General features: G+C 33.2%; 1 protein-coding gene across 1 annotated transcript in view; it reads left to right on the forward strand.

Moving 5' to 3' along the window:
• The window catches only part of LOC141388554 (uncharacterized), an 81,294-nt gene extending 62,385 nt beyond the window's left edge, over nucleotides 1-18,909 (forward strand). The window contains exons 2-3 of the mRNA XM_073958476.1: nucleotides 18,505-18,641; nucleotides 18,713-18,909. Of these exons, the coding sequence (XP_073814577.1) occupies nucleotides 18,505-18,641; nucleotides 18,713-18,905 (330 nt within the window). The 3' untranslated portion in view covers nucleotides 18,906-18,909. The remainder of the gene's footprint in view (nucleotides 1-18,504; nucleotides 18,642-18,712) is intronic.
• Nucleotides 18,910-19,136: the final 227 nt, after the last annotated feature.

The following is a 19,136-nucleotide window of genomic DNA, read 5'->3' on the forward strand; positions in this document are numbered from 1 at the left end:
CTAATATTAAATTCGCAATGCAATGGGCAAAACAAAATATTGTAAACTCATTTTTGTTAAATAAAGAAGAAATGAAAATTGCATTCGAAAAAATAAAAGAAGATAACATTATTATTACATCAATAGAAGAAGCCCTAGAATTTGCAAAAATTAAAGTATTGTACAATCAGAAAAAACTTTTATATATTATTGTAATCCCTCTAACTAGCAAAGAAATATTCCATAATTTTTTAATCAGACCTGTAAAAAGAAATAATAGAATTATAAGTACTAAGTTTAATGAAATTATAAAAAATAATAACAGTATATTTGGCGTAAAAAGCAAATGCGTTGTAACAAAACATGTAAAATTTTGTCAAAATGACCAATTGGTAAATATTTCCAACGATACTTGCATCCCACCGTTACTACACGGAGCGAATTCATCCTGTCCAATAACTAACGCGTATCATATTCCTCCGATAGAAAATATTTCACCCGGTGTCATTTTTCTTAATGATTTCAGTGGAACAGTAAATAACAAGACTTTAAATGGAACATTTTTGATAGAATTCCACAATGCAACGTTACGCATTAATGACAAATTGTACAAAAATTTAGAAGCTCCATTATCAAGAATTAATCCACCAGCAATACAACAAACGCCTGTCGAAGATGAATTTATAAATCTTTTATCATTGGAAATGTTAAACCATTTGCATATTAATAATACTAAGTCCATCCATGAACTCAAGTCAGAAGCAGTTGTTACCAAATATACAATTTTCTCTCTGTTTTCAATTTTTGCTATATGTCTATTGATAACTGGGTTTTTCATGAAAAAACGACAAAACGTAGTCTTTCATACAATTGCCCCTAGTCACGGGTTAACACAGATCCTCCCAATCACTCAAAACAAAGTTCAAGTACCAGGGCCACAAAAAGTGGATGACCTACCATATTTCTAACGATTGAGGACAATCGTTTTTAAAGGGGGAGGAGTTAACACATAATATGTTGTTTTACCTAATAAAACTAAAGCTCAGCAACAATAAAGTTGCATACTCTGTTAAACTCAATTCCAATTAAAGCACATTGCAGACATTCATCTGCCCCAAATATTAAATTCCAATTAATTATTTTAATAAATCAGAAAATACACTTCCGTTGCAAAAGCAGCCAACTCAATGAAACTGCTTTGCGGACATTTCGTCTGTCCGATTTCAATAAACCCAAGAAATGCAATTTCCGGTCAACCAATGCAACGCTCGACGCGTGCAGACAAATTTAATAGAATTTGGTAACAACAAATTATTAAAAGCTAAGTGACATGATTTCATGGAAAATCATAATGTCAAATAAGCAAATATTTGTAATCTAGTTTATGATTGTAACACAACATTAACTTCACTCTTTTACCAACTGTCAGTGAATAAAGTCGTCTTAAATCAACAAACGGTTTTTTTAATTCGGGAGCGGCGAAACTTTTGATAAGTGTCACTTAAGTTCAATTTTGATAATTGAACTCCGGTTTTAAAAGGGTCCGCGGTACTTTTTCGACAAAGTAACGCGTACAAGATCTAGAAGATCTTAATTAGGATCTAGACGATCTTAATTTTTTTTTTCAGACCTAAGCTCTCGTAGGTCTAACTTATATTGGCATCCGAGTTTAGATAAATCATATACAAAAAGCGCATACATTTGATAGAAGCGGAAAACATCCAAACTTAGCCGATGTCAAAGTATTCCTAACTTGGTCCATATCAGTTCAGATTTATTTGTAGTCCCAACATATATTTTTTATTTCACATTTTTTTAAAGCTGCACAAAAGCCGCAATATACCTCAGATCATGATTATATTTGATAAAATGTATCCTAAATTTTCACCAGGACTATGCTGATAGGATTTAGATCAAATCGGTTCAGATGTACTTGTAGCTTCCATATATGGTAAAAACCAAAAATGTTTTTGAATCCAAGTTTCACCCCTTAAGAATTCGCGAACTGTTAACATATTATATATTATGACTGAAATTCTTTAAAATGATGTGTTTTAGGAGGAATCCCATAATGACGACCATTTACGTGGAAGCTGTGTTGACATCAATGTAGAAAAATGGGTAAACATAGGTTGAAGTTCCCTTCCGATTTCTGGCATTTTCGAATGTCGTATATACAAATTTAGTTTTTATGGTGAATACGCCAGAAAACAAATAAAATAAGAAGTCCTGGCGAACGCTGAAACCAAAATCATTTTACATTTTGAAAAAATATCTTGCCTCAAAATTTTAATATTTTTAGGCTATGTTGAGAAAAATAGATTTTTTAGTAATGGCGCAAATATGCGCAATTTTTTTATGATTGAATCTAATATTTGAGACTTAAGCGCATAAAACATCAGAAGAAACTATAGTCGGGAAACGATGGGGAAATCGACTTTTTCCATATTGAACTTTTAGTTATCTTAAAAATTATCATAAAAAAATATTCATGAAAGAGGATATGTCTCACCATTATTAAAGAATAAAGACGCAAAAACAATCTGAAAATTGTAAAAGCCTATCTTGTTTGGAGCATGTACAAAACAATCAATTTTGAAAAATATACATTTTCGCGAAAATAATATCACTTTAATATGTTCACCTAATTTCTTAGTATTCGAACTTGTACTTTTTGTTTTCAGTATGTCTGAGTTCAATCGACTACTGCATTGGATTGGTTAATCTTACAAAGTTGCGGATAGTTATAGCTAATGTAGAAAAGAGTTAGGTTGCTTTTTATCAACAATTTTTTTAATAAAAAACTATTTTCATACATATTTGGAGTTTTGAGCAACTTTAGGCTTATTTTTCCCCCTGTGCGGCTTTGAGAACACAATCCACGTAACATTCTTAAAGGATCAAAAATCATTGTGTAAGTTGCCTCAACTGGAATAAAAACCGTATTTCTTAAATATTGCCGAATCATTTGATATCAAAATTTAAATATTCGATATTGAATAAAACATTTTCTTTCGACACAAAAAAATAATAAATATTGTTTCCGAAAACTTTTCATAAACTCAACGTGGTACTTGAGTATCTTTTACTTACATAAATATATGAGGACCAGACAATATTACATTGAATGCATAATGCACAATTTACAAATTACTCGAAACGCCCGTTAGTACTTCAAACATTCTACGTCGTCCTAATACATCTGATCAAAGAATTAACTGCAACGTGATCACTAGCTATCAGAATGAATATTTATCAATATATCAATTTCAATACCCGTCCGCGAGACGAAGTTCGCCGGGTCATCTAGTTATAAATAAGCAGAGAGAAAATAATTGTACATGTTTTGTCGCACATTGTGGACAAATTGACAAATTGTAAACGTGTAATTGTTGATGTGCCGACGTTAACCCTCTAACCGGCCAATTTTTTTCTGATTAAAAAAAATTATTTATCGATAGTTTTTAGGTACATAAGACATGTGTTTATAGTCAAAGCTGACAAACATTTTAAAATTATCCTCTAGATGAGAAAAGTTGTTGACCGCCAAAAAGGCGGACCTGCCTGGCAACGTAATAGAAAATTCTAGTAAAATAAGGTTTTAACTTGTGGTATTTTAATTTTTTAAATGTATACATGGAAATCGCCACTTGACAGAAATGACAATGTTATTAGAAATCAGATAGATTATATTCTTATAAACAAGCGCTTTATCTCAAGCATAAAAAAGACGTCGACATACCCGGGGGCGGACGTGCCATCGGATCATAACCTATTAATGTCTAAATTATGAATTAAAATTTCTGCATATGCTAAGCGGACCAAACAAAAGAAAAAGATTGATATACAGAAACTACAGGATCAAACAGTTCGAGCCAATGTGAAACAACTTTTAAGCCACGAACTAACCTCAGTCAACAATGAAAATGTAGAAAATATTTGGGAATCCATAAAATGCGCCATTAAAACTATTGCTGACAATAACCTGTCCTATACAGAAAAGCCACAAAGAAAAGATTGGATGACAAACCAAATACTGGACTTAATGGAAGAACGGCGAAAATATAAGAATACGAATTACGAACTGTACTACGAAATAAATAGAGAAATACAGATTAATATACGCCATGCCAAAAATGAATATCTTAATGATCAATGCAGAGAAATAGAGAGATTGCAACAATTACATGACGACTTCAATCTTCATAAAAAAATTAAGGAAGCTGCTGGAATATACAACAGAGGAATACCTAAAGTACTATACAATGAACATAATGAACCTGTTTTGGATACTATAGACAAGAAAAACATATGGAGCAAGTATATAAAAATCCTTTTTACTGACGAAAATCGGTCCATCTACGAAAGGCCGGTAGATCAACAATTATCTGGGACATCTATCACAAGATCGGAGGTTGAAACAGCAGTAAAGGCGCTAAAAGATAAAAAAGCATGTGGACCAGACGAGATTCCTTCCGAATTGTTGAAGTTAATTGATGGTGAAAACATTAACCTTCTGACAAAACTTTTTAATTATGTTTACCAAACTAGTAAATATCCCAAAGATTGGCTCACATCCATTTTTATAACCATTCCTAAGAAAACTCGTCCAAAATTTTGTAATTACTATCGATTAATTAGTCTAATGAGCCACGCACTCAAAATATTTCTAAAGATTATTCACTCCAGAATTTACCGGAAATGTGAAAATGCAATGGGGACCACCCAGTTTGGTTTTAAAGATGGGATGGGAACCCGCGAAGCTTTATTCGCCTTACAAGCGTTAGTTCAAAAATGCCGAAATTCGCAGAAGGACGTGTTCATATGCTTTATTGATTATGAAAAAGCATTTGACACGGTCCAACATGACAAAATGATAGAGATTTTATTGTCCATTGGAGTAGAAGGCAAGGAGCTTGAATGCATAAAAAGTTTGTACTGGCACCAAACAGCGCAAGTCAACGTCAATGGCGAACTGACTGAAAATATTAATATTTCTAGAGGTGTTAGACAAGGTTGTGTCCTGTCCCCTCTACTTTTCAATATATACGCTGAACGAATATTCAAAGAATCAATAAATGATATCCGGAAAGGAATATATGTAAATGGAACGTTCATTTACAACATAAGGTATGCCGATGACACCACTCTTATAGCTGATAATATGTCAGGACTGCAAGAACTCGTCAACAGGCTGACCACTTGCAGCGAAAAATACGGTCTTAAAATTAATATGAACAAAACGAAATACATGGTCATCAGTAAACGCCATACATATACTAATGCGGCCCCATTAAAAATTAATGAAATAAATGTGGAAAGAGTCCAAAGCTTTAAATATCTGGGAGTTATAATCAACAACGAATGGGACATTTCTAAAGAAATAGCCTGCAGGATTGAAATGGCTAGAGACACATTCTTTAAATATAAAAAAGTCTTTACAAGCCATAATATAAACTTAAAAACTAAAATAAGATATATTAAAACATATGTATGGTCTGTCCTATTATATGGCGTGGAAACATGGACCTTAAAATCCGTAGATATGAAAAAACTCGAAGCCTTTGAGATGTGGACATATCGACGCATCCTAAAAATATCGCGGACACACTTCATATCAAATAATGAAGTTCTCAGAAGATTACACAGAGAAAAAGAGCTGTTGAATAACATAAAGAGACGAAAAACATCATACTTGGGACACGTTATGAGAAATCAAAAATACAAACTGCTGCAAAGTATTATCCGTGTAAACTTTGAAGGAAGGCCGACAAGAGGGAGGAAACAACTTCTGTGGATCAACAACATCCAAGAATGGACCGGCATACGTGACGTCATAAACCTGCTAAGCGAAGCTAGAAACAGAGAGACTTTTCCCGATATTATAAACAATATTGAATAATTCAAACTATTGTAACATTATACTTATATTTGCATTTTGGTCGCCAACATTCGAAAATCGAATAGGCAAATAAAGAAGAAGAAGAAATGTTTGTTAATATAAATTTGGATAAAAAATTGTTATTGTTGTATAAACATATATTTTGTATACATTTGGAGCAGTGCATTTGTATATTCGGACTTAAATTCCAGTAATTTACATAATTTTTACCCTTGCGATTCTAAATGTCCAATAAAAATGTCCAAATGTCCAAAGTGTCACCTTGTTGGAATTTAGTGTTTGATTAATTAATGACCACACTGGTTGATCTTCCTATGTCAGACATTTGAGGAATTACATCGTTATCGCCAGCTTGGTTGTATAATTGGAAAAACCTTTACAGCCACAAAGGATGTGTTAGAAATTGTGGGGCTTCACGGGCATAAATTGCTGAAATTTTGTCAAAATTTTGGTAGAACACATTTGTTCGTCAATGCATACCCAATGTTTTTTGGCACAATATCAAATTGTTTATTACAACTCTCAATAATCGAAGAATTCTGAAAAGATCATCATATCCCACTTTCGCAGGGTTCTTTGTTTTGTGGTGTCATCAAAGATGACATTTTTGAAGGAAACAAATTGGTTGGATGCCACTGAGATTATTAAGGGAATATTTCTTCTATAAGGGGTATATCAAAAACCTGACAATGAAAGAAGAAAATTTCACCTTTCTTACGAGGTAAAGTAGGTTGTCGTAGATGATCAAACAACGAAGATATCACAATAGTTCCAAATTAATCCCAAATTTTCATTTTTGCGATTTAAATTATAATGACGAATATCACGGCTATGGTTGGAGACTTTCCAAAAGCATAGTTTGACTATGAAAGTAGAAAATCCCATCTTTACAATGATGCACAATAGGTTGGCGTAGGTGGCCAAATAACGGAGATATCGCAATAATCGGTAATACTTCCCATTTTTTCATTTTTAATGTATAAGTCTCAATAAGCGGGAGAATTCGACTTAACCATTTTTGTAACTTTTGTAATTAGAGCTCTTTAGGATAAAAGCAGGGGACATGGACGAAAATAAATCCGAAACAGTATCAATGGGCGCAAAAATCCGACAGTCCGTAAGAGAAAAGAAAGGTTACAGACAAAATCTGTTGGTAAATTTAAAATCCTACTCGGTTTGATATTGGACCGAAGAAGTGAGGTAGAAAATACCTGTTTTTGAATTGTCAAGCATAAAATCGATACAAAGTTGGCATTAAAACTCATTACGACGCACATTGGGGCAAGATTCCAAAAAACGGGTATTAATTCAGGGAAGCATTTGAGTGATCTAATGTTAATATTTTTCGAATGTTTACACTTTAATTAGTATAACGGAACACAGTTTTGGTGCAAATTGAGGGATTGGAGAGGTATATTCGAAGCCCTCATAAATGGGTACCATAAAAACTATGAAGTGTTTTTACGGTTTTGCCTATATTTCTTATTGATGAATCTAAAACCTTCTAATAATAATAACAATAATAATAAATTCTAACAATAATAACAAAAATAATAAATTATTGGTTAAGCTAATATTTGGCAAAAAATTATTAAGTTAGGTCAATATTTTAGTGTGAAAATTTGTCAATATTTTCGTATAGCCCCCATATAGAGGTACAGTCAAATTTGGAGGTTTTCGAATATTTTATGGATATATTGCAACTAAACTGGCTCAAATTGTGAATTGTGCATTTTGAAGGGATTGAAAATATTTCTATCAAACATCATCTATACTTATAAAAGAGTTCAGTAATGATGCCTCAGACTGACTGACTGATAACACTGGTCAACAGGACTTTTGTTTCAACCGAAGTTGCAGTTGTTTCTAGATGAAATCGGCGAGTTATTTTCAAATCCGTTCCCGGTTTTACTCCATCAGCTCTTGTTTTTGAGATATAGCTCAAAATCGGTTTTTACGAGTTTAACCCAGACTTTCGTTATTTTCGGATACAAACAAATATTTTTGTGGGTTTTTCGACATTAATATATTAAGGAGATGTTGTACGCTTGATAAAATCGTTTTTGAAATAGTTATGGTGAGTATATATCAAAAAAATATAGAAAATATACGACGTACCTTGTAAAAATTGCATATTTTGAGTACTTTAAGCTGTAATTACGTCATCGGGGGAAGTCATAGGATCTTCATATGGTACTCCGGATATGCTTAGGGTGTCTACTATATAATTCAGTATTCAAATGTATAATATAAAGTTCATAGTCCCCATGATTCGGTCATAACCTAAAAATCGCAATGAAGACTGCTAAAGGGAAATAATTTACCAGTGATATCATTACCACATAAGCCATTTACTTTTCAATGGCAGTCTTCATGATGATTTTTTAGGTTATGGCCGAATCATGGGCGCTACGAACTTTATATTATACATCTAAATACTGGACTATATAGTAGACACCCTAAGCATATCCGCATTGCCATATGAAGATCCTATGACTTCCCCCGATGACGTAGTTACCGCTTAAAGTACTCAAAATAAGCAATTTTTACAAGGTCCGTCGTATATTTTCTATATTTTTTTGATATATACTCACCATAACTTTTTCAAAAACGATTTTATCGAGCGTACAACATCTCCTTAATATATTAATGTCGAAAACCCCACAAAAAATATTTGTTTGTATCCAAAAATAACGAAAGTCTGGGTTAAACTCGTAAAAACCGATTTGGAGCTATATATCAAAAACAAGAGCTGATGGAGAAAAACCGGGACCGGATTTGAAAATAACTCGCCGATTTCATCTAGAAACAACTGCAACTTCGTCTGAAACATTCAACATTTTCAATTTTGTTGAGCAGTGTAATCAACGCCCAGACTAAACGGCTGGAGCTAGAATCTTGAAATTTTGGGTGAGGGTCACTCATGGTCCGAATAGGTCAGATAAGGCTCGGTTTTTGGAAATTCGAACTAGAACAGTACGAAAAGTACTAAAAGGTACTAAATATGGTACCCTTAGTATTAAGCAAACGCGAAGAGCTAGAATTCTGAAATTTGGAATGAGGTTCACTGATTTAGAGTTAGAAAGGTGTACCAAAGGGTTTTTGGAAATTCGAACTATAAGTGTACGAAAAGTAATAAAAGTTACTAAATTTAGTACCATTTGGTATAACGTGAACGGACAGAGCTAAAATCTTGAAATTTGGAATGAAAATCAAGGTTTAGAAGATAAGTTGATATTAGGAGGTGGTTTTGAAAATGTGTACTCATGTGTAAGGATAGTACTAAATAGTACTAAATTTGGTAAAATGTGAATTTGGGCGAACCGATAAAGTTGGAATTCTGAAATTTGGAATTACTATTACTGTTAGAGTGTAGGTTTGAGATATGGAGGTAGTTTTCGAAATTCGTACATATGGGTACGGAAGGTACTAAATAGTACCAAATAAGGTACAATTTGGATTTGGGGGAACGGATGGACCTGGAATCCTGAAATTTAGAATTAGGATTACTGTCGGAGTGTAGGATAGAGGTATTTTGGAAATTCGTACTTTTGGGTACGAAAAGTACTAAATGGTACCAAATTTGGTACAATATGAATTTAAGTGATCGGATAGAGCTGGAATAGTGAAATTTGGAATTAAGATTACTATTGGAGTGTGGGATTGGTATACTTTTGGAAATTCGTACTTATGGCAACGAAAAGTACTAAATGGTACCAAATTTGGTACAATTTGGATTTGGGTGATCAGATACATTTGGAATCCTGAAATTCGAAATTAAGATTACTTTTGGAGTGTTGGATAGAGGTAGGTTTGGAAATTCGGACCTATGGGAACAAAAAGCACTAAATGGTACTAAACTTGGTACAATTTGGATTATGGTGATCTGATGCAGCTGTAATTCTGAAATTTGGAATTAAGATTACTGTTGGCGTGTAGGCTTGAGGTAGTTGTGGATATTCGTACTCTTGGGTACGAATAGTACTAAATAGTACCAAATTTGGTACAATTTGGGTTTGGGTGAACGGATATAGCTGAAATTCCAAGATTTGGAATAAGGAGTACTATTGGAGTGTAGGATTGATAAAGTTTTGGAAATTTTTAGCTATGGGTAGGAAAAGTACTAAATAGTACTAAATTTGGTACAATTTAGATTTCAATGTTGGGATACATTTGGGATCGTGAAATTCGGAATTAAAATTGCTGTTGGAGTGTTGATAGAGGTAGGTTTGGAAATTCGTACTTTGGATACGAATAGTACTAAATGGTACCATTTAGTAAAAATTGGTACTTATGTGTACGAAAAGTACTAAATGGTACCAAATCTGGTACAATTTGGATTTGGGTGAACGGATATAGCTGGAATCCCGAGATTCGGAATAGTTATAGTTATGGATACGAAAAGTACTAAATGGTACCAAATTTTAATTTATGTGATCGGACACATTTGGAATCCTGAAATTCGGAATTATTGTTGGAGTGTTGAAAGAGGAAGGTTTGGAAATTCGTACTTTGGATACGAAAAGTACTAAATGGTATCAAATTTGGTACAATTTGGATTACGGTGATCGGATGCAGCTGTAATCCTGAAATTTGGAATTAAGATTACTGTTGGCGTGTAGGATTGAGGTAGTTGTAGAAATTCGTACTCATGGGTACAAAAGTACTAAATGGTACCAAATTTGATACAGTTTGCATTTGGGTGAACGGATATTTTATTTTAATTTATGTGATGTTAATGTTGGAGTGTTGATAGATGTAGGTTTAGAAATTCGTACTATGGATACGAATAGTACTAAATGGTACCAAATTTGGATTTGAGTTATCGGATATATCTAGAATCCTGAAATTCGGAATTAAGCTTATTGTTTGAACATAGCACTGAGGTAGTTTTGAAAATTTGTACTTATGGGTGCGAAAAGTACTAAATGGTACTAAATTTGGTACAATTTGGATTTCGGTGATCTGATGTAGCTGCCATACTCAAGTTTGAAATTAAAATACCTGTTGAATTGTAGGATTGATAAAATTTTGGAAATTTTTAGTTGTGGGTAGGAAAAGTACTAAATAGTACTAAGTTTAGTACAATTTGGATTTGAGCGAACGGATAGAGTTGGAATCAAGAAATTTGGAATTAAGATTACTGTTGGAGTGTAGGATTGAGATATGGAAGTAGTTTTTGAAATTCGTACTTATGAGTACGAAAAGAACTACATTTTGTACAATTAAAAAAATGTGAAATTAGGTACACTAAGGGGTACGAAATGGTTCCATGTGTGGTACAATTTTGTATTGGTTGAACGGATAGATCTGGATTCGTGAGATTTGGAATTAAGGTTACTGTTATCATTTGCTTATAACGTCCGATTTACACAGGATTTGGAACAATTTGTTATTGTGTGAAGGGAATTTAGGAGGAGGTTCGCATTTATGCATTTACATGTAAAATACTAAATAGTTCTATAATTGGTTTTGGGGGAACAGATAGAGCTAGAAATGAGGATGGCGGTTGTTGGGTTAGGCCGTATTTGCGCTGAGAACCTCAATTAAAATATCTCAAAAAATGTGGACTGCTCTTAATGTGTAGGCGTGACGAAAATCGGACTAAAGTGGTACGTATAAGTACACAAAATGTTTCCACCATTCTATATTATATATTGTTTATTTGTTTTGTATATTTAACGCATACGAAGTAGCGGGCACTTTGCTAGTCTCTATATATTCTCGTTTTGGAATAAACTTCATATAAAATATTCCGCTACTTTTTTAACTCTAAATACTTTTCAAAAATAGGGAAAAATGGATACATTTTAAATTAATTTTTAAAATGTTCCTAAACTTCTTTTGCCATAAATATATTTTTCTAAGATTCGGATATCTACCTGAAGTTGACGGTTCCATTTTAAAATTGCCACTTTTGATGCGTAAAAAATATTACTCTTTATACACTAAAAAATTATTTTTTTATGGTGCTCTTCAAATTATTAAAAATTCTTTAGCTTTATCACAGTGTAACTGTAGAAGTAAACAATATATGATCCTGAGATTTTTTTAAAGACTTATAATTTTGTACCATATTACCATGTAACGACAAATATACCAAAAACCGAATTTAATTTGTTTTAATTAATGCGCAAGCAATACGCAAGTTTTGTTTGCGCAATATAAAGGACAACAATCAAAAAAAAAAATTCTCACGACCTTCTCGACACTCTTTTTGTTATACTCCAATACATTTAAAAAATATGCAAAATCTGGACACATTTTGACGAATTTTTTAAGCACAAACGACCAAAATTTTGAAAGTTCATGTTAGCGATAACTTTTTATTTACCTACTATGTAAACCTTGTTTTAGACTTATATTACTGATAACATAATTTTCATTGCTATTTTTTCATTGACATATCATAAGACTTTATGACCAATTTTCCCGTTTTTCAACAATAAATAGGAGTTAATATACATATGTTCAAAACAATGGGTCTATTAATAATTCCATTTATTTTTGGTGTCATGTATCAAATTGGAGATCCTCGTCAATATACTTCAGAAGTAGGCTTAAAATCACAACTAGAGTATATAAGTATAATTCAATTCAGTGATATCACTTCGGTAAGACCAACGTACTTAAATGACAAAAGAAAGCTAATACAATCGGAAAACCTTAGAAAATATAAGAAAATATCTTAAAAATATTGTTTCCTTTGTTTACAACTACATATTTATTTCAGCACAGAGAATATAGCCAAAGCGGTTGTAGCGCTGTGGATACTACAACTAAATATTTTCTTAGTAAATCCAATCTTTCCGAAATAATGTTTTAAATCGCCACGGCCAAAATTGCGTTAAATAAATACATGTGTCCATGTAATGTTTAAAGGCCTATCTGCATAAGCTTCCTTGCCTGCTTGCCTTGCTTGCTTCTGATAAAAGAATAAAAAAGAGCAACCCAGTTCGAAATTTTCTCGGCCTTCTTTATTCTTTTATTTTTATAATATCAGAAATGAAGCAGGAAAGCAAGGCAATCAGGCGAGGCAGCTTATGTACCCAGACCTTAAGGCCTCGTCGCCTGACTTCCTTGCATTGCTTTATTTCTGACATAAAAATAAAAGAATAAAGAAGGCCGACCCAATTTCGAACTAGATTGCCCTTTTCTTCTATATTCTTTTATTTTTATTATGTCAGAAATAAAGCAAGGCAAGGAAGCCAGGCGGCGAGGTTTCTTATGTATCCAGGTCTTTAGATCCTTTCAAAATTACAGCTTCAATTCTTCACTCTAATTTCTTGAGTAATTTATTAGAAGATGTGATTAGATGAGAATTGATTCATGCAGAGGGAACGTTGGGACATCATGGCGTCATCCACTTGTATTTTTTTTTTTGTATGGACAGATAGAATTTAGGAGTTGTGAAGTGATGGGAAAAACGTCGAGACGCATGTCCTCTTTGTTGGTCATTAATCACGCTGCGGTGTCAGAATATGGTAAATTTTCCATGACCATGAAATTAGGCACAGTGTTATTATTTTTCCACACGACGGACTGTTAAAATACAAATACTAGCACCAAGACGTGAGTTTGTTAATTGACCAATCGTGGTATGTTGATGGGTAACTTCTGACTCCTAACCACGGTTTTGTTTGTATTAATATTCCAAACCAATTGTAGTTATTTCCCTAAATGTCCGTATACCAATTTTTTTGGCTTACAAATTCCAAATTCTGGTTTCCTATCGTGGATATTTTCCTAAATTGTTTAGAAGCAAACAAAACTCTGGCAACCAGTCTTGAATTCTTCTATCTATACATGTACATATACAAAAACTCTTAAGCCGCGTAAAGAATTCTTCTTTTCACAAAAAAATCAATGAACATAACTTTCCCAATCTACATTTTTATACCCAAAGTGTGCCTAAAGGACATTTTCATAGGACGAAAATGTGCCTCATCCAAACCAATTTCTTAGTCCCCAAGTGTGTTTTTAATCAGACTCAGACAATTTGGAGTCCGTCCGGATCGGATCAGCCGATTGGGTCCAAAATTTGGTCAATTTCGGGTAGACCCAAACAAAATTTTAATTTTAATTTTTTTAATCAGGTTGTGTTCGGGGCCCTTGTTAAGACATTATATTTTATTCAGGGGCAAGTCTATACTTCCTGAAAAACTGCGTAGAAGCTATAAAAAACCACTACTGCCACAATGTGGAGTGGCTGTTGTGCACGACAATTTTCGAGACGGGTTCTGCGTTGGTCCAACTTTGTAATGTTTCAGCGAGTCTTGGATAAAGTTCGAAGATGGTCCACTACATTCGACACCTTCACCATAAAAGTTCAAACTTTTTCGCTAAAATGGTAGGCACGATATTTCTGGAACGGAGCAACAGATTTGGTCCAAACTTTAGATTTAGTAATATTTTGTGAAAATTCATTTTAAGCTGTTCGAGGCTCGGCAAACCTTTTTACTTGTTCAGATCTTGAGGAACAAAAATCGGTACCAGATCAGTTTTTTTTCTTTTGTCTTCCCAAAGTCGAAGAAGAAATAGGAAAATGCCTAGAAATATTATGAATCCATTGAAATTACTTATTTATTCCATAGCGTCCTATTTTACCCAAAATACAATTATTTTGGTTTCTATGCTCAATGCAGTCGATTTAAATCAACTCTTCTGCCTTTATAAAAAAAAAATAATTCCTTTTTCGTTCAATAGACATTTTAGAAGAGTGCAAAATAGGGTTTATTTCCTAACGTACGCTGTATCTCTGCAACTTATTCGAAGTGAAACAAAGAGACCAGTTTAACATAATCTTAACGGACATCACTGCAGTGGAACATAAGTTGTATCATGAAAAATGGTTGATATATATATTTTTTGCAAATTTTAAGCACAATAATAAGTTTGTAACTTTTATAATAATCAGAATAGCTCATTACAAAAACGAGTTCATTTATTGTTGAATTAATGTAATCAACAATTTGAAAAACAAAAAATCACAAGAAATGTTTTTCTAGATGTTGTTCATAAGCTAAAGTATTGGACGTTTTATGCCACAAACGTTCAATAAATATTGCATTGTTCTGAAGGCATTAACACTATAGTCGGTCCAAATTACGATTAGACCCTTCAAAACGACTTTAAACTTGACATCAACTGTGCTGCAAATTAATCATATATTTTTGACAATACGAGTAAGTATACAGATGTAGTCAAATTATACTCTGTAATATGTACTTCCTCCAATACTTTTCATATTTCTCGACAAATTTAAAACAGTATAAAATTTTAGGACTACGTCGGTGCCGTTGTCTTTTAAAGTCCTTATAGTGTATACTTTTTGTTTTATTTCCAGTATGTATACTCCCTTTATGAACATAAATAATGAACGGCCCTCAGTCTCCGGCCAAACGAGGGTGCTAAGAATCCCCGGAGGTAAAACAAAAAATAACCTGAATATTGGTACTTGGAATGTGCGAAGTCTATATGAATCTGGAAAATTAGCTAACACCATTAACGAGATGAACAGAATGAATATTGACATACTTGGAGTTTGCGAAACATGGTGGCCTGATAATGGAGAATTTGTATCTCAAAATGTCAAAGTATTTCACTCAGGAAACCTAAATAGAAATCATAGAAACGGAGTAGGTGTCATTTTGAAAAGCCACATAGCGCAATGCGTAACAGGATTCATACCAAAATCTGATAGAGCAATGCTTATAAAGTTAGAAACAAAACCCTTAAAACTAAATATTATACAAATATATGCGCCCACTGCAGACAAGGGTAAAGAAGAAGTCGAAGATTTTTACGAAGATGTAAAATACTTAATAAATATGACAAAACCCCATGATATAAATATCATCCAAGGAGACTTTAATGCCAAAGTTGGAGAAGATATTGTACCAGGCATAACAGGCAAATTTGGACTAGGCGAGAGAAATGATAGAGGTGACAGACTTATTCAATTCTGTCAGGAATATGGGTTTAAAATTACAAATACCATGTTCTGCCTGCCAAAAAGAAGACTGTATACCTGGAAATCCCCTCTAGATAAACCAACAAATATAATAAGAAACCAAATAGATTATATATTGATCAATAAACGCTTTTCTTCGTTTGTAATGAAGACATCCACATATCCAGGGGCAGATGTTCCATCGGACCATATCCTGTTAATGACAAAAATACGAGCAAAATTGAAGAGAAACCCAAAGAGAACAATACGTGGAAAACTCAATACTGGAAAACTGGAGGAACCAAGAGTTAAGACAAGAATGAAAGAGATCATTGATCAAGAATTTCGAAGAATTGAAGTTACAGATAGTGAACAGATGTGGAATTCTGTTAAAAATACGCTAAAATCCATAGCCGACAATAATCTAGGAATCATAAAAAAAAAACACAAAAGAATGAATGGATGACAAAGGAGATACTGGATTTGATGGAGGAACGTCGAAAACATAAAAATCGAAACTACGAAATATACTACGAATTAAATAGAGAAATACAATCTGCAATCAGAAATGCGAAAAATAATCTCATAAACAGACAATGCCAGGAGATTGAAAGATTGCAACAGTTAAATGACGATTTCAATCTTCACAAGAAAATCAAAGAAATGGCAGGCGTATACCACAAATCAATACCAAAAATTCTATACAACAATGAAAATGAACCTATTTTTGATATATCGGAAAAGATGGCAATATGGAAAGATTACATAAAGCTCCTGTTTACCGACCAGAACCGATCTACCTATGAGATGATGAGAAATGAACCGCCAGAAGGAACATCTATAACCAAGCAAGAAATTGAGTCAGCGATAAAATCCTTAAAAGTTAAAAAAGCATGTGGTCCTGACGAGATTCCATCGGAAATACTAAAGTTAATAGAAGGAGATAACATTAATATCCTGATCAAGCTATTCAACTACATATATGAGACCGGAGAATACCCAACTGACTGGCTGAGATCAACGTTTATAACGATTCCAAAGAAAAACCAACCGAAACACTGCAGTGACTATAGACTTATCAGCTTAATGAGCCATGCTTTGAAGATTTTTCTTAAAATAATTCATGGGCGAATATATGAGAAGTGTGAGAAAGCTATGGGTGCATCCCAATTTGGTTTTAAAGAAGGCATGGGAACACGTGAAGCTCTTTCATCCCTACAAATCCTAGTCCAAAAATGCAAAACTGTTCAAAAAGTTGTATACATATGCTTTATCGATTACGAGAAGGCTTTTGACACAGTATAACATGATAAATTGATAGAGATTCTAACGTCCATTGGTATTGGACAGAATGAAATTCGATGCATAAAAAGCTTGTATTGGCACCAGACTGCACATGTGGATGTAAATGGAGAATGTACAGAAGACATAGTAATATCTAAAGGTGTGAGACAAGGATGCATATTATCCCCCCTATTGTTCAATGTCTACTCCGAAAGAATATTCCAAGAATCAATCAACGATATCAAAAAAGGAATTCTTATAAATGGTACTTTTCTCAACAATATTAGATATGCAAACGACACAACCATACTAGCTGATAGCTTTGCAGGACTGCAATACCTACTACATAGACTGGCAGCACGCAGTGAAAGCTACGGTTTAAAGATAAACATTAAAAAAACTAAGTACATGGTTATTTCCAAAGAGAGTATGGGTAATCAAACGCCTTTAAAAATAAAAAATATCGACGTGGAAAGAGTACATAGTTTTAAATACCTTGGTGCCACAATAAATGACAAGTGGAGCATTTCAAACGAAATAAGGAGCAGAATTGAAATGGCGAGAGAAGCTTTCATAAAATACAAGAAAATTTTTGTGAGTCATGATATCAATATAAAGTCAAAATTAAGATATCTGAAAACATATGTATGGTCAGTTTTGCTATATGGAGTCGAAATGTGGACCCTGAAGGCAGCCGACATGAAGAAGCTTGAAGCTTTCGAGATGTGGACCTACAGACGAATTCTAAAAATACCATGGACCAAGTTTGTAACGAACAATGAAGTGCTGCAAAGAATACATCAAGAAAAAGAGCTTATACATACAATAAAGAAACGAAAAACAGCATATCTTGGACACATCATGCGAAACAACAAATACAAACTACTCCAAAACATTATCCGATGCAAAATAGAGGGAAGACAGTCCAGGGGAAGAAAAGAGAAGTCTTGGATAAACAATATTCAGGAATGGACCGGTATAAATGATGTTGCAACTCTACTCAGCGAGTGCAGAAATCGACAATCATTTGCTGAAATAATCAACAACTTATAAATACATATATATACCGTACATACTGTAATACATTTTATGTAACTGCATTGATCACCATAAATTCGTAAAACGAATAGGCAAATAAAGAAGAGAAGTATACTCCCAGTTCTCACCTCTATAATGTCTTCTAAATAGAGATTTTCTGAGAGTAAACAGAAAACGTTGACTTTTTATTCGTGTACCGTGAAATATCAAGTCTCTTTTCTACTCTACAATAAAATATTATAGACACATATAAAATATCTCAAAAATGACCATTTATAAATTTATTAATTTAATTTATAATTTATAATTTAATTTATAATTTATAAATTTATAATTTATTTTTTTCTAGTTGTTGATGTGTGTCGTTTTGGCCATTTTCTCAGCCTCCGCTTCTGCTGGTGTCCTGCCCTCTGTGTCTTCTATCCTCCCACTAAAAATCGAGAAACATCATGACTTTGCTGCCGGCAAGGAAGGCTTCCATTTCAAGTAAATAGCATGAATTTGATTTGTTGGGAAAATAATGAAATTGTTTTTGTTTGTTTTTTTTTTTCTTTCAGCTTAGATGCATTTGATGGTAGGAAACGCGAAGAAGTCGGTATGATTATGAATCCCGGTAGTCCCGAAGAAGAATTAGTGTACGGCGAAAAGGTTGATGACTTTACCATGGACACTGACGACAAGGATGGTTATATGTTTAAGAATCGCACATTGAAAGCCAGCACTTTGAAATCTGCGGCTTTTAATGGTTAATCAGTACAAGTTTGAAGTTAAATTATAAATTAAATATAAAAAATGAATAAGTGAGGTGATTAGTTCATAGTGTATTATTTCAGATTTTTCAAGGTACTTTGAAAAAGAGGGATCAAACAATTATAAAAAAAATGTACATCTTTGTGTTTATTTCAGCTTTAGTCCATATTTTGTTGTAATTCAATTGTTTGAATAACAACAAAATATTTTAAAGTGGATATGAAATTGATT

This window comes from Musca autumnalis, unplaced genomic scaffold, assembly GCF_047663935.1.
Source record: "Musca autumnalis isolate F117 unplaced genomic scaffold, ASM4766393v1 scaffold_1, whole genome shotgun sequence".
In the NCBI taxonomy this organism is placed as follows: domain Eukaryota; kingdom Metazoa; phylum Arthropoda; class Insecta; order Diptera; family Muscidae; genus Musca; species Musca autumnalis.